Source organism: Crocodylus porosus, unplaced genomic scaffold (genome assembly GCF_001723895.1).
Source record: "Crocodylus porosus isolate Cpor-Errol unplaced genomic scaffold, CroPor_comp1, whole genome shotgun sequence".
NCBI classification, from domain to species: Eukaryota; Metazoa; Chordata; order Crocodylia; family Crocodylidae; genus Crocodylus; species Crocodylus porosus.
Genome location: NW_017728949.1, coordinates 14946207 through 14963493, shown reverse-complemented (window position 1 = coordinate 14963493; position 17287 = coordinate 14946207). Strand labels below are relative to the sequence as shown.

Genomic DNA, 17287 nt, shown 5'->3' with positions numbered 1-17287 from the left:
TTATTTATTTATTTATTTTGGCTATGGGTTCTCAGCAAGGAGTGACTTCCTCCCCTCTATCTCATTGGGCTATTCACAAATAACATCCCAGGTCTTTTTTTTCTTTTTTTGAGTGATTGTCAGTTTCAAACCAGAAATATTCGTAAATAGTTTAAATGGTTCCTCCAATATGCATTGTATTGGAAGGATACATAACATTGTCCCAGCACTATTGTTAGCTGGATTTCAAGTCAGCAGTTAACGAGAGTTAGGAGGCAGCTCCACAAGCTAATTGAAATTGTGCATACCTAAAGCATAAGATGCCTAATTATTCCAGTGCCTTTCTGGCTGCTGATTATGATGGAGTATGTATGCTTCCCTATGCCAACTGAGAAGATTCAGATCAGAGATTTAGGTCACTGACCAAAAGGCCTTCTTGGATTGCCTGAATTACCCTGTTCAAACCCAATATTTATACCTGTTCCCCTTAACAACATTTTCTGATTGGTCATAATCAAATTCTAAAACCCTAAAGAACCGATTTGTCAATTAACTAAAATTTATGTTGTGAAACCAGAGAGAGAATTTCTTATCTTTTCATTTCTATGTTTTTTTTAACAAGACTGTTTTTAGTTTTCACAACTTATCCCAGAAACTTAACAAAGGTATATCTATTATAGCACGGACTTCAGCTGATACATCTGGTTACATCAGTCACCACGTATGCTAACATGCTTGTTCTAAAACTACAACATGCTCTGTTTGGGTTATTTATCTTATGGCATTCTTGCAGATTGATTCCTGCTAGGTCTTTTGCTTAATTTAAACCATGGAGTCTACTACTTGTTTAGCTGGATCTGTTGATTACTTTACACATTCTGCTGAACATGCCAGTTGTAACATCTGCAAAGAAGTTTGCTTTGCTGTCATTCAAGAGCAGTTTGAATTCTTTTTTTTTAAGTCACATTCCTGACTAATTGCCAAGGTTGGTTCTGAAAATGGTGAAGACTGGCAGTTGTGTACATACACCTGAGAAATTAAGGTTCTTGACAGATTAAATTGACTCCAGTTGTTTTAGCCTGGACTGGCAAAAATAATGGTGTCTGTCTACTGTATTAATGTTTGAAGAGCAATCTAGAATTAGATATTTTGTTACTTGATTCATTGCAAGATACATATTGGTAGTATTCTTTACTTTCTTGATAACTCTTGATGGTTTTTACTACCAAATTAGTTATTGAAACTGAATCAGTCTGTCCTATAGCTATGCAATTCAGAACACCTATTACGTTTTAGTAAATACTTTGATATTACTGGGTAAACACTGCATCACTGAAAAAAACAAAACAAAACTATCTTGCTAGTAGAGCATGATAGATATTGGGAAACTCCTTCTGAATAACATACGCCTTGCTGCAATTGCCAGTAATTTACATAGTTCAGCCAGTGGTCAGATAAACAGCCTTTTGTAAATTTATAATGTTGTTTATTTGTACTTGGGCAACTTTGAGGTGCATCCTCATTTAACAAACAGATAGTGCTGTGGCTTGTTTAGTGCAGCAGTTTATTCTAAACATTTATTACATCTTTAACATCTTCCTCTGTAACCTCTGTTATTCTAGAAGTACTGGAAATTAATAGCACAACAGATCATGTTTCAGATGAAACAGCTGCTAGTGTATTCCATGAGAAAGCTGAACAAGGAGCTGCAATAAAACGGCAAGGTAAGAAAAAGAAAAAAAACCTTGTTCATTGCCTTACAATACCAAGTTTAAGCCCATACTATTAAATCAGAAGTGTTGAAAAAAAAGGCCTGCAGCGCTGTCCAATCCAGCTCATGGGTCAATGGAGCAACCCCATGCACTGGGCCAGTCCGCATTCTGCATGCAAACTGGACCCAGCACCATACAGCCTGCAGTAAGCATAGGGAGTTATTCCGGAACACGTGCTGCGTGCAGTGCCCTGTCCATGCACTGGCATGGGGCTGGTCTGGATTAGGCCATGCTGGAGCCAGCACACAGGACTGGTCCAGCAGGCATGGCATACAGCATGTTACCCATGCACCTGTGTTGCATGCAGCATGTGAGGCCATTTCATCTCCACAAACTGCATGCACTGGCCCTGGAGCTCACTGTGCACATAGCATGTTAGGTTGGCTTAGGATATGTGCTGACTATAGCATGCTGGCTGGACCCAGCGCTTCACAGCACAGAATCCACAGTGCTGGCTGCATGCACCGCCCAGATTGATGCCCTTTGTTGTCTGTAACACTGGGTCCAGTCTGTACACTATGGGCAGCAAATGCCTCCTGCCAGCTTTGAATGCTGCTTGCACAGAGAACCCTGGGGCCCATGTATGCTGCACACAGTCCATGGGCTGGACCTGGCACCATGGGTGCTGCACAGGGGTTCCATCCCACTCTGACCCACAGACCGTCTCAGGTACCCTTATCCAGCCTATGGTCCTGGATGTGTTAAGTGAATTTAGGAAGGTAAACCCTACTCACTTTTTTTTTTTATTTAGCTGCTCTGCTTCCCTTATAATGTAATTGTGCTAGTCAAGTTTATTATTCTGAAATTGCACATTTCCTACAAAAACATTTACCTTGTACTGTTTCCTGTTGTCCTGTGAGGAAAATGGCTTTAAAATTATAAAGACACTAGGTAACGTGTGGTAGGATAAGTCATATCTGCTACAAAGTTTTATTCCTGAATGCTGTGACAATAGTTATTTATCCCTTAATGTTCATCAAAGAATTAGTTTTATTTTTGGGTCTGTTTACATTAGATTTCTTTCTTTAGGAAGCTAACCGATTATCATTTTGCTCTCTAAAAACTATGCTTTGTTGTTGGGAAACTGTGAAGAGGACAACTGAAAATATATTTGTGGAATGGAATTGGACAATTTCAGGATACCATTTAAGTAATTGCATTTCCTCCTGCATATTTCTACATTATTGTAACCTGCTAACCCAGTACAAGATTTGAAAAGAAAATTCCATCCCCACATTCTTATTATTCTATTCCTTTAAACAGCTTAAGGACTTCCCAAGAGGTAAAGTATCAGGTAGTTACCATATTTTATGGCATTCTTGCAGATTATTTCTTGCCAGGTCTGGAGTTATAAGTAAATGTAAAGAAAAGACCTGAGATTAAAGCTAAAAACTGGACCTGTATTTTCTCCACATCTAAACACACAGTCTAGTGGGAGAGTTGAGGCCATGTATGGGGGAGATCAGAGGCTGGGTCTGTTACACCTGTGGCTTTAAATAAGGCCTGGTAGCCTTGCTAGTCTAATGAGATGGCAGTTGACCAAGTCATTTTATACATTTTACACAGGTGGGAGAGCTTCCCAGGCCAGTTCCTCTTAATCTGGTTGAGTGCAGGAAACAGTATTGTATATTATTCTAGGAGACATGAATTTCAATAATTTTATACACTTTGCTTTAATTAGAATGTATATAAGAGCAGCATACAGAACTTTGCTAGTGGTTTGGAGCGAGATATTTAGCTGATACAAATAGCCTTAACTTCATTGTTTTCACGGTGTTTTCTTCTGTGATACAGTACATAATATAACAGATTTGAACATCTTATTTCAGTGCAGACGTTATAAGATGCCATCTAGAATTTTTAAATTCCAACTGCTGTGAAAACAATTAATGAATTAAACTAGTTGGTAATGCCAACTAGTTTAGTTGTATAAGCATATTCAGCAGCTATCAAGCTTCTCATTTATATCCCGTATCTTCTCACAGATTTGTTTTCTTGTGTATAAGTATAGACAGCAGTGTCTAATGAAAGAATCATTTAAATCTCCTTTGAAACACATTCTTTATTGGCTCAGTTAAATCTCTCTGCAGAAATAAACCATAAAAATCATTGACAATGAGTTCAAATGGCATGTTCCACTGCACAAGCAGTTTCAAGGCTGTAGGCACATTTCCTTTGGATGCGTTTCCAGCACTGAAGTTTTTTGTGATTTCCTAGTCAGCCTAATAAAAGGTATCATCTCTGAACCAAGAGGTCTAGAGTTTTGCATTTCTTTCAGCACTGAATAAGGCATTTACAGAATATCCCATACTCACTTGCTCTCCTGTATGTTTTCCTTGGTTGCGTGTCAGCCAGCCAGTTTTTCTTTATTTCAAAAGGTTAAATCTTAACTATAATATCCACTGCTACTGTAACTGCCATCAGAAAATTAAGTGGGCTCTTTCCTAATTACCTTCTATCAAGAACTAACACCCCTTTTTCTTTTACGATATTTATTAGGAGCCCTCATTGGCTAGCTTATGGTAATAGGTTTTTAAATATACCGCAGAGAATTTGCATACTTATTTCCACTGTTTTCATCCACTTTTCCTAACTAATATGCTTCAGTTTTTTAGCCACTGCAGCAGGGAGAGAGGGGTCATTCTATTTCCTGTGGTCTGTACAACCATATAAAGCCTAGTTCTGCACTAAAGTATGGAGATTCTGTAACATTTCTTATGATAAATATGTCTGCTTCTGAATAGAGTTCCTTGATGTGTTCTGCTTTTGCTGACAACAGTAACTTTCTTTCTTAAAGGTTTCACGGGTACTCAACCTCTGGCCCATGGGTCAAACGCAGCCTGCAGAGCCTTGCAGTCCAGCCTCTAAGGCTCCCCCCAGGGTTGGTAATTTGATGGCAGGGAAGCAATGGCTATTAATATGGCCACCTCTGCCGCCTCCTACCAAATTCCTAAACCCTAACTCCCAGGTAGCTGGTCAGAGCTGGGCTGTGCCCCCTTTCTCCTGTGGGGCTGGGCCATGCTTCTGCCCTCTGCATCTAGATTGGGACATTGGGACTAGGGCCATGCCCCTACCCCTCTTCCCCACCCTGCTGACTAGGCCACACCCCCTTCCCTTCCCATGGGGCCAAGCCATGCCCCCTTCCCCTACAGGGCCAGATTAGGGCCAGGCTACCCACCTTCCACCTCTCCATGTGGCCAGAAGGTTCCCACTGCACTTGCCTCAGGTGCCAGCTTGGGATGACTGGCCAGATTTGACCTGCAGACAGACGGTGTGCTTGCCCATCTTGCCAGCTGGGGCGGGGAACGTTTGAGCAGCATTGTATTATACTATATGGGTAGCTAGATTTAAGTGAATGGTCCCAGGCCTCAATCACAGTATCTTTTTAGTGGATATCTTAGAGAAACCTTATCATGTGAGAAACATTAGCCCTGGCAGATGCTTAATTACTATTTTGTACAGCTGCTACAGTATATTTCAGTTTACCTGATAACTTTCATAGAAGTTGCCTTTCAGGCACAGTTAATGTAGTCTACCTAAAATAAATAATCAAAGTGGAATTAAAAAGATTCTGTGTTTTACAATTCCTCAGGTACCTTTGACAGTCCCACTCAGTGACCTCCCAAACATTCACCTTTTCATCAGCCGTTTATAGAAATGGAATTTATTTTTCTGTATAGCACACTTGGTTCTTACAGCACTTCCAAGGGATCACTGGTATTTGTGGTTACTCTTAAATGTTTAACATCCTCTGATCATTCACTGATTTTTTTTTTTTCTAGTCTTTTGTCAACGTATATGTAGACTATTAAATATTTTCTGAGGAGAGATGTCTCCTATGATTTGGTTGTTTGAAGCAGGAATGTAACGGGAGTTTCAGGCCTCCACTTCTCACTCGCACTATTTTTCTTCAGGTACTTTGTGATCAGGAAATCCATTTTAATCAGTCAGGTTTATTTTTCTTCCTTTGATTAAACATGTTTCATTTAGTGAATTAAACACTATTTTGTAGGTCTCTTAATGATGGAGAGACCATGTTGTGATTCTCTCTTGGGAATACACTGCTACAGTGTTCTTAGTTCCTCTGAGAGTAACATGTTTGCTGTAATTCTGCTTTAGTATATGCTGTATAATTAGGTCATTTTTAGGGACCTACCTAAATCACAGTTTTGTGGATTTTGCAAGAAACAGTGGTAGCCATGATCACTGGGAAATCTGGCAATTGGCCTCGATTTCCCATTTAAAAAAAAAAAAAAAAAAAGGCAATAGTGTGGTAGATTGAGTGAAAGTGGCCTCCGCTGATCAACAGCAAAGGGAGGGGCTGCAACAAAATGCCAAAATCAGCTCTGTGCACTGTGAGTGGGCAGCTAAAAATCTGTTGTCTTGCTGCAACTTAAGTAGATCCCTAGTCATTTTTAATAAGATCGGCATTACCTCTTTACCTGTGAATTTATGGAGGGGGGTGGGTTCTTTCAGGTGAATCTACCAGTGATACAGATACTGTAAAGGTGATTTTGAATTATAAATGGCACATATCCACACACATATAATATGTACAGCAATGAAAAATGTATACCAATATTAGTAAATATGATTATTTAAATTCTACTACTAGTCTTTTTGTTTGTACCGTATAAACAACTTGCAGCTTGTAAAGAGACATGAAATGTAAGACATTTTTGTTTTCATTTTTTTTTATGCTGAACTTTATGGAAAGTTTAGTTGGGAGACCAGAAAAAAAAAATCCAGGAATTTAATCTGTACATAGAGTTAAATGTTGTTTTGTTTGATAAACGGCTTACCAGCGCTGTTTATATTTTAGTTTAGTTTGAAAAATAAGCTAATACTTCAAAAACCTTTCTTTGCAAAGTACCACAGGTCTTTCTTTCACCTTCTGCTTTAATTAAATTTCCATCTTCCAGTTTGTCGTTACAAGTCTATAAAAGCACAGTTATTCCTGACCTCTTTTTAATTTGATGTATTTGTGAATTCTGTTCATGTTGAAGGTGACCCACAAAGCTTATTTCCCCAAATAGCACAGAATGGATTATTTCTCCAGTCACAAATGGTAAATGTCCCTTTTTAAAAAAATTGAAATATCCCAGGTCATTTGTACTTTGCACAATACATTATTCTGTAATCAAAGCTACCATTGCCCCTTGTTGCATTTGGAAACCCAGATGAGCTCAGCAACTGAATTTTATATGGCATGATATTCATCCTAACCCAGTAGAATATCGTTAAAACATTCTTTATAACTACTCCATGGAATGGACATAACCTTTACCAGACTACTTTGAGCCAGCTCTGTATTATAATAGAGCTCCTTGATAGCTATTATGTCAAAGAAATAAATATTTTAAGATGTAGCAGCAGGGAGAAACCAGCTGATGACATAAGTACAGCTGGTTTTTTTAAAGCTAAATCCATTTAGCAACCTGCACTTCAACTTAATTTTTGTTTTTAGTTCTACAAAAAGTGTTCTGCAAAAGTTTTTAATGGGAGATGTGCTTATTATGAAGGAAAGACTGTGTGCTTGCTTCCCCTAAAGTCAAATGCGAACTGTGACATCAGAAAAATTAGCAACAGCTTTATAATGTGAGAAGTAAAACTGTGCCACTAATAAATCACCTGCAACACATTTATATATTTTATATATAAATTGAATAGCGTAGAGACAATCAATAGACTTCAAAATGTCTTGGTGCTGTGTTCAATCTGCAAAAATTAACTTTTTCTAAACTTACAATCTTACTCATCAATTGAAAAAAGAAAGGGGAAGTCAAACTAGCACAACCCAAAATGTTCAGGGGAAAAAGTAAATAAATCATTTAAGTAAACTCTATACAAATTTGACCCCAATCAGCAAGGTCTCTAATCATGTGCTGGAATTTAAGTGTATGAGTAACTGCACTGACTTCAGAGAGAGTACAGCTTCTTGGCCTCTTCCAGGCTAAGATCAAGTACGACCAGCTACATGTCTTAGATTGCCTTAACATACTACACCAACTATGTTCCTATGTCGCTGCCTTGTGCAGGTTCCCATATTATCTTACAGATCTACAAAGCCATGTAAATAATCATGATTTTTACTCAGAACCTTTAGCAAGGGCTTTCTTCAGAGTTATCAGGGCTAAATTTAATAGCAGTGGAATCCTGTCTTTTATAGGGCATTATTGAAAAATATTAAATAGGAAAAGCCATCTCTTCAATATTTGAAGCATTTGAGCTGGGTACTGAGAATATTGGGTAGTTTTTTGTCTCCTCCCTCCCCCCCTTATTTTTATATTTAGCTGTTCAAAACTATTCACAATAACACTGCTTTGAAGACTGGGGAGTTAACTGCATTTTACTATATGATACAGTTAGCAAATATTTGAAAGCAAATTGTAATTTATTCTTTACCACCTTTGACTAAACTAGCTTTATGTTTTATATGTGGCTGAAAGGGGGAATCTTGTTCTTATTTTAATTGACTAGTTTTTGTAACAAGTGACATTAACTATACTGAAGGTTTAATAGGAAAAGTGTAACTAGACAAAAATTGGAATGCTGTTAGATGCGATCTAGTACATTTAATTAAATAAAATGAAAAAAACTTGTAATATAAAAAAAGACCCTAAAAATCCTAATGCTGTATTCACCCAAAGCCAAGATGACTGAAGATTTTAAGATGAACCCTCTCCCCCCCACCCCCCCAAATAATTAGATGCTACACAAATAAAATTTATACTTTTGAACAATAATTTTCCATGTATGGAATCTAACTGTTGGGAAGAGGTTGTCTTAAATTTTCCCCCCTCATTGCTGTAGCAGGGCAAGCATTGGTGGAGCAGGGCAGTGGTAGGCAACAGAGGAGTCAGGTAGCCTGTTCAACCCCCTACCTTGTCCCCTGCCACTTGCCCCTTCACCTCCCTGTATTCAAATCCATGATGAGGGGCTTTTTTCCCCCCATGTTGGTTGGGGGTACCTCATTTTGGAGTTGAGTAAATACAGTATATGGAATATTGTCACGTTTTTCCTTTACTTTCATTTTCACTCATGTTTTGGATATATCTTAAATACAAAGTTAAGAAAAGTTCACCATATTATAAATGAATATCAAGAATTAAAAAGAATATAAAACTGTACTGGCCAGTGCCCTTTTTGGATTGTAGTTCAATGTTTTTAAATATATTTTAAATAAATCAGAAAGAATTTGATAGGCTATTAAAATGTATTTTATAAGTGAGCTTATAGGACTTTTGTGTCTGATTTTTTTAAAGAAAAGTATGTGTTGTAGTGAGTTAATAAATTAGCACACCGAAGTGGTTTGCTTATAAAATGGGAAGTACTGCAGTAAGAAAATAGATTTGCCTTTCTGACTTTTCTCAATATTGGTGTTCTTCTCATTTAATAGAAGAGGAAGCTGGGAATATTTCTTCTGAAAAGCCAGTGGTATCTGAGAATGGTGAAGTGTCTAATGATCTGCCACCTCATGCCACCCAAAGGTCTGTTCGTATCTCTTTCTCTTTTAATCTAACTAAAACAGATCTAAAATAGGCAATTAATTTGAAAATATGGTAGGACACTTTTAATAGTAAATTGCTGCTAATGACCTTAAACTGGCAGAATAGTGGATATTTTTAACTTTGTTTTCATCTGTTTTTTAAAATAACCCTACTTATTTGTTTTCCTTGAAACTAGTAACTTTAGATGCATTCATTCATTTTACAACCCTGCCTTTTGTTGTTTTAGAAGAATGCCCCGCCCAAGCAGTGCTAGACCAGCTCCACCTAGAATCAAACGACAAGAAAGTACAGAGATTTTAGTTCCAGAGAGGTAAGAAAATGCGTGCAAGATATTCTTATCCTATCACATCATACTGCAAACAGTGTTAGAATACCAGAATTCATACATGCATGACTATGCAAGAGGTTGCAATGCTTGTTTTACTATTTCTACAGAAACAATATAGCAGCAAGAAGTAAAATTCAGTGCTGATATCCTGAGGCTTTCGAGAGCAGATAATGTCTGCATTTTTGCAAATTTTGGAACAGTAAATTATACAATGGTAATCTAAGCCAGCACCAGAAAAGACCTAGGAACTATGCAGGGAAAATGGAGGATAGAAGCTGGCTTTTAAAACTGTTTCTAATTACCAAAATGGAACAAGTGTTGTTCCTGAGCTTTTTCTTAATGCATAAATGCACTCTGAAAGAAAAAAATTCATAATGCTTATGTGACAAAAATACAGGTCTGGCTAATAATCTTAATGCTGGGCTACCATGGAAAATGGCACAAAGTAGTGTTTAGTCTCTTATTGGTGGGGGGTGGAATTTGTAGTCTCTCCTACCTTAGAAAACATTTGGTCAAGTTCTCAATGTGTTTTAAATTTCCATTATATGTCTTTCAGAAGTGGCAGTGGCAAAACAGTCTCAAATGTGATCATAGACAAACAGAATTCTGATGATGATGATGATCAGTTTGTGGTGGAGGCAACTCCACAGCTACCTGAAATGCCAGAACTGGAAATGGTCTGTCAATGTCACAATATAGAGTATATTTGTTTAGTTTTGTCATTGTCTGTTCTTTTCTCATATGCCTTGTCTGAACACTTTTTATTTTAGATCCATTCATGATTCCTTATAACAAAAAGCTCTGTTGCTTTCTTTTTATATGTAGGAACCACCAGTGGAGGTAGATGGAGAAGAGAAGCATGGTAAGTTTCTTTGCCTCATTCTCTTTCACCTGTAGCTTATAAGCTATACAGGACATAAAAAGAATCATGAATAAATTAGAGGAAATAACAGAATCTCTGTAGTATTTTGAACTTGTTTATAAATGAGTCTGTGGTTGTTCAGGACTGATTCATGTACAATTTGTTTGGCAAAACCAAGCTTTTCTTACTGTAGCAGAACATACTTCCTATCTACAAGGCAGATCATCTGTAGATCCATCATGTTGCCAGGAGTTAAAACACCGCATACACTTTTTGAGTAAATTCAGTTAACTTACTGTGGCAGGTACATCTTGCTAACGCCTTTGAGATAAGAGCTGGATATCTCAGTCTTGTGCATCCATCTCTGAACTGCTCTCTGAGAAGAGAGCCCTAACTGCCAGGCTATAGGTGAGCCTGGGGTAGAGATCTTGTCCATCCCTACTGGTGGAATCGTGCTTTTGTGCAGCAAAGAATACTAGATTCATTGTGCTAGAGAGAAGGAAAGCAAGCAAGAAGGATCATGACTTGATATTAAGGGTTGGAAACCTTTTGGAGCAGTGGGCCAGATGTCACTGAAGGCTGCTGCATCTCCACAATGCTCTGATCCTTGTCCCCGGCAGCAGCACTGACTGATCAAAGCTACTTTTGGAAAAGTGGTTCTAGAGGTTGACATGCTCATTACTTAAACCAAACATCAGTGCCTCAGATTTGAATCCATCTTTACTTTTGTTAGGCAAGATTTAGGCAAACGTCTTCCTTAAATACGTGTGTGTGTGTGTGTGTGTGTGTGTGTGTGTATATATATAGCCAAAAGGTACTGGTAAGCAAAGGCTTAGAGATCAAGTTATCACTATATATGGTTTGTACAATACTTAAATTGTCCTGAATGGGACGTGCTTTAAAAATGCAAGAGATTATGTTTATTAACCTGAATCTGGATTTATAGAGCATGCTGCCTTTAAAAATTACATTAAGGTTTGTATTGATTAAAAGTAACTTAAAGTAAAGCCACTTACAAACTTGTTATCTCTATTATACAAATGAGATATGCCATTTTACTACAGTACAGTTGATGCTAGTCCATGATTCATTTTCATTAACTGGAATTAAGTAATCTGCATTTAGTTTATTTTTTCTAATTATGTAGAACAGTGTTTGTATTAAGCAGCATTGACAGAAATATTGCTCTCCAACAGGTGGGCTTGTAAAACGAATCTTAGAAACAAAGAAAGATTACGAGACATCCCAAAAATCACTGAATTCTTCAGAAAAGGTAACAAGATAGACTTAAATAATGGGTTCCAAGGAACTGTGAATGTCAAGTATTTTAGTAGTTATCTCTCCGGTGTTTAATGCATACATTTCCCCCCACTTTTTTCCCCCCCATCTCTTCTGTTTTCGTATCATTTTCAGTCCTTGATTTTTCATGTCTCTTTCTCTCTGTTTTAAATTGTAAGTTTCCATATTGGTCTCTATCTTGCATTTTTAATGTCTTTCAGTCTTTGTTTGTGTAGCTCTTTTTACAAGTTGTCTGTCTTTATCCTGTAGGGTTTCTTTTCCCCCACATTTTTCTAGCTGCAATAGCCATATGTCTGTACTACTAATGCTCAGATGTAGCTGATTTAATTGTATTGTAATTGAAGTAGCATGATTTTAACAGGAATGGTACACTATACGCAAGGAGTTTTATAAATTTCAAGATGCTCTAGTTTTAATTGGGTATAATCTGAATTTGTACAGCTATATCATTGTGATTTTAATCTTGCCTCTCCTTTGGGCATTTGAAGAGTAGCATTGTGTTACCCAGCAACAGCTTTCATAGATTCCTAAACAAAATAGGATCTAGAATACTATTACCCTTATGAAGTGGAGTTGTATCTTGATTCTTTGACACAACTTTATGAATCCAGTAGTTATCTTCTTTGCAGCCAGGGCTTAAGTATATAGATAATATTGCCTGTCTTTTGGCTTCACCCTGAGTAACCTTTTGTGTTTGAGTCTTGTCAAAGGCTTATTGTAAATTAATTTCCAAGGGTAGATAAGTGTTTAGGTTGACTTTTCTCGCTTGCCATTTAGAATAACTAGAATAATTTTGTATGTAAATTGACATGAACAATTCCCTTGAAAGATTTTTGACCCTTTTAATAACACAGATCACTTCTTAAATGTTGTTGTGATAGGACAGCTGTTGGCATATCAGTAGGTAAGGAGTCAAACCCCTTGGAAAGCTTGAATGTCTCCAAGTGAATGAAAAATAGGGCAGTGAATGACCTGAAATACTAATCTTATGTACAGCTAGTAAGATTTAGTGTCCTTTTAATTACTATGCCAAAAATGACCTAGTGTTAACTCCTAGATCATGGGATTACAATCTTGGGGTGGTCTATATTAAGACTGGGATGTTATTTCTTTTTCTTAAACGTGTCCATCACCACTTGCCCTGCTTTCTAGAGCCAGTGAATTAGCCTAACACAGACCCTTGTGTTTGTGTTCTTTCCCAGGATAGGAGAACCTTCACAGTAATGCAGTTAGTCAGAGGGAGGACCATCTTTTTTCTACCTGATACTTATTGCTATCTCCAACTCCTCCCTTCCCTTGCCTAGGGGAAAAGTAGCCACAATTTAAATTGGTTACATAGTATAATGAATGCATCTTCAAAACAGAAAGACTATATAATTTCCAAAATGATAATGTTTTCTAAGTGGATTTTATTGTGTCCATCATCTTTATTTTACTTTAAAACATTCTGAACTACAAATAAAACTTCTATGGTAATGTCTCTTGTAATAAAACAGTTGTAGTGAAATAGTATCAGTGCCTTTTAACTAAGAGATCTCAATTGAATATCAGTCTACTTGAATTAGAGGTCCATCAGTGTTTAGACAATGGTAAGGCTAAATGAGTGATATCGTGGCACGCAGTGTCTACAGAATTAATTGCAAGCAGCACACACCAAAAATTATGCTAGTTCTTTTTGCTGTCCAGATGCTACTATTCCTAGCTCTGTAACTAGATGGTGCTGTTTAATCATTGAACCTGAGAAAAACAATTTTGGATAGTTGCTATTCGATCACTTAGTTGGTTTGTCTCCCAGTGCAGGGTTGTTTGTTGGAGTGTATTATTCAGTATCTTGTTGGTGCAAGCACTGGGACTTGTTCAGTTTCATTTGGGAAAGTTTACAAAACCTAATAGGGTCCACATTCAGGAACTTATTTCGGGACTCAGGCTAAATTTTCTTCTGTTTCATTTCTCCCAATTAAATCCCCATAATTATACTAAATAAATTTGCTTCCTTCTTGGCATTTAACTTTTTCAAATGCGTAGAAGCAGTTCTATGTATTTAGAGTTAATAGTGTAACTATATACTGTATTTTTATTTTTTAATATGGTCCATTCAGTCCTTGTTTTTATTGCTCTTTCTAAAGTTCTTATCAGATTGGCTCTACTATAGGTGCTGCTTCAACTATATTTGTATAGAAAAATTGTTGAATTTTATGATCCATAAAGCAGAATCTTGTATATATTTATTTATTTGATTTTCATGCTGCCCTTTCCATGTAGCTGTAAAATCCATTGGGTTTTTGGTTTGTGGGGGTTTTATATGTTTTTTGTTTGTTTGTTTTGGTTTTTTGTGTTTTGCTGGTATAATATATTACATCAAAACTAAATGACTGTGAGTTATTGCACAAGATTTTTTTTGTCACCATTGCTTTTCATATTAAATAAAAGAAGTATTTATGATCCAGAGAAGGAAGCCATATTTTTTCAAAAGTGAGGAAGAAATGATTGAAAGGCAAATCAGATGTTTGGTACCGTTGACAATTACTTGAGCAATGAAATTCACAAAAAAGCAGCCGGACTGGGCACTACATTTTGGAAACGTGTTATTTCAAGTCGAGCCAGGATGCTAAGTGTATGATGCAAAAAAGAAATAGTATTAAGTAATTTTTTCGCTCAAGCTCTGTTGTTTCTTCATATGCAAAAAGTAACACAGTAGGTGTTTGGCATATTTTGGTTATATTAAAATGAATGGTGTCTCATCTCTAAGTGACCTTGCACAGATCTTGAGTAAGAAAAGTGGGATTTATTTCTGTGAGATTGCAATCCACGATCCTTTGAAGAAATCACAATCCTTTGAAGAAAGGTTGGGGACTATCACTACTCTACGCAATCTCTCAGAAGAGAAAGAAAAAATATTTCTGCCAAGTCCTGTAGACAGGATAAGCAGCATCGTGTGTCTCACTGCATTGAAGGCTACGATGACAGCCAGCACACTAGCTTAGATGTTTGATTTTAGACAAATGGTTTCAGACAAATGGACTTTGTGCTGTGTTTAAATCTGAAATCTTTTGGGAAGCAACATCAGACTGAATTTTGGCCATTTTTCCCCAATTGTCAGATGAATTATTTAATGTGTTTTCCACTAAACAATTCAGAAGAACTATTTGTACATTGTGCAGTAGTATGCAAGAGTTTTTATAAATCAGATTGTAAAATGCAATTTTTATTGGTCACTTTAGCCAAAAAAAAAGGACACTAATAATCTGCTTAGGTGCTTTATAGTGTTTGGCAAAATAATGTTTTTTATCACTGAAACTTGGGGAAATATTTCTCTGATTGTGACAGAACTATCCATGCTGGTGAAAAATGTTAAACCTATTTAAACTTTTAATTCATTTATGCTTTAAAATCTAGTTTGTTTTTCTGCTAATCTATTACTTAACCAAGATTGGGAAAATTCTTTGCCTATTCAAGCAATATCTTGTGGATAGTATTCTTACTATTGATGATTGTGTTTGATTGAAAATATCAGCTAATGAGTGAGCGTGTTTACACACACATTTACTCCAGCCTAGATTTACTGTGCAGTCAGGTTTTTTGGGTAGGTGTGTACACATGTGAGGACTATGGAGTAAATTTGCTCTCAGTTCCCTGCAATGGGCACCTGCTGCCACTAGGAGGAGCTCCAGACTCCCCCTTGGTGCTACCCCGGAGTCTGGAAAGGAGCACGGGTCAGGAGACAGCTGTCTCCTGGCCCCAGGGGGCTGCTTGCTGCTGGGGCAGGGACAATGTCCTCCAGTCCTGGAAGAAGGAAGCTCCTTGCCTTGACTCCCTGATCAGGGGCACAGGGCTTGGAAAGAGCTGCTGGGGAGGGGCAGGTCCCAGCCCCCATCTGCCAGTGAGGCAGCTAGCTGGGAACTGTCCTGGTCAGGGGCAGGTCGCAGCCACCTTCAAGCCAGGTGGGGAACTGTCCCCATACAGGGAGCTCCGAGCTCTTGCTCCGCAATTGCAATTGTGATCCCAGAGTTGGGGCTAAGGAGCTTGTTCCCAGTCCCTGCTCCACAATCGTGATTAGGGGAGTGGGGTGTGGAAGCTCTCTGCTGCTGGGGCAGGATGACATTGTCCCCACCTGGGCACGCAGGGCAGGGTCTGGACAACTTGTCCCCTGCCCAGCTCCTGGGATAAAGGGTCTCCCAGCCCAAGCTCAGGCTGGGAGATAAAGGTCTCCCAGCCCTGTCTGTGATCTGGGAGCAGGCTTGGAGCTCCCTGCTGCCAGGGCAAGGGGACTTAGTCCCTGCCTGGGCTTGTGTGGCGGAGCCAGGCAGGGAGCTCTCCTGCCCCCTGGTGGATGGCTGATCAGGAGCAGATTTTGCTCCCAGTCAGGAGTCTACAGGAGTCCTACGTCACAGTTACTAATAACAAGTAAATTTGCTACTTGCATTTTGCACGTGGCAAATTTACTCGGTATTAGGGAGGCTTACTGCAAAGTAAGCATGTGCACATGCTTATTTCACATTAAACTATGCTAATGCAAAGTTAAGCATCTCATGTAGACGGGCCCAGTATGTTGTAAAGAAGTGGCTAGTTAACACTGTTGAACTGTATAGTTTATCATGTTTTGACTAGAGGTTTTTATACACCTTTACTTTTAACTGCTAATTACAATTTAACATTAAATTTATTCGTTGCAAGCTTTCATCTGAAGTACTTTAAATGCACATCACCAAAAAAAAGTTATACTTTCTTGAAACATTAATATTAGAGTAAAAGCCTATATCTACATTTGCAAAGTCTGCATGGTGAAACTAACTTAAAATAATATATACAGAATAATATACAGAATTTTTGGGTCAAACAAAAAGGTCACACTGAAAATACACAAGATTTTTGCTCTTGATTAGGCGCATTCAGTCTAACAAATTCCTAAAAAGACTTCCTAAATTTATTTGGTTAAAATCTGACCCCATGTTAAACAGAGAAAGAAACAGATGTTATATTTTGTATTCCACTCCATTTATTTGATATGTGAAAAATGTAGGCAGGCTATTAAATTATGTTTCCAGCAAGTGTCATCACAGTATTCCCATCTTTACAGTACCAAGAGGGTTTGCAGCTCTTTTCTTTGTTTTGTTTTATTTTTAAAGGCAGTTTATTGAGGTTTTTGCTAGGAACAAATGACATTGGTTTAATCATTTAGATAATAATACCTTTCACCACAAACATAAAAAAACTTAACACTTAAAATATCTATATCTATCTAGATATAGCTAGCTAGCTAGAAAGATAGATTGAGATATATAGATATATTGATTTATCTATATATTGATTTAGTCTTGAAGTTCCTCAGAAAAATTTAGATTTTTGCATTAGTTCGTCACCTGCATGCACGATGCAGTGAATGCACATGCATTTAGTAACCTGTCAAGTTAGGTTAGCTGTGTATGTTTAAATATCCTTCAGAACAAGCGTTGTGATGCAGGCTGCTCCTTGGAAGCTCAAACTTATCTGTAGCCTAAAAGAATGCTTATGATGGGGTTTAACTGTTAGAATGCAT

At 37.7% G+C, this 17287-nt stretch overlaps 1 protein-coding gene across 3 annotated transcripts in view; it reads left to right on the top strand.

Annotated features, from left to right (window-relative positions):
- Nucleotides 1–17287, top strand: part of TRAF3IP1 (TRAF3 interacting protein 1) — a 63787-nt gene that overhangs the window by 33385 nt on the left and 13115 nt on the right. For 2 of the 3 annotated variants that reach the window (XM_019553919.1, XM_019553921.1), the window contains 6 exons: nt 1602–1703; nt 9151–9241; nt 9489–9572; nt 10147–10267; nt 10416–10452; nt 11649–11725. In XM_019553919.1, coding sequence (XP_019409464.1) covers nt 1602–1703; nt 9151–9241; nt 9489–9572; nt 10147–10267; nt 10416–10452; nt 11649–11725 — 512 coding nt within the window. The remainder of the gene's footprint in view (nt 1–1601; nt 1704–9150; nt 9242–9488; nt 9573–10146; nt 10268–10415; nt 10453–11648; nt 11726–17287) is intronic. The other variant, XM_019553920.1, reaches the window with a different exon arrangement.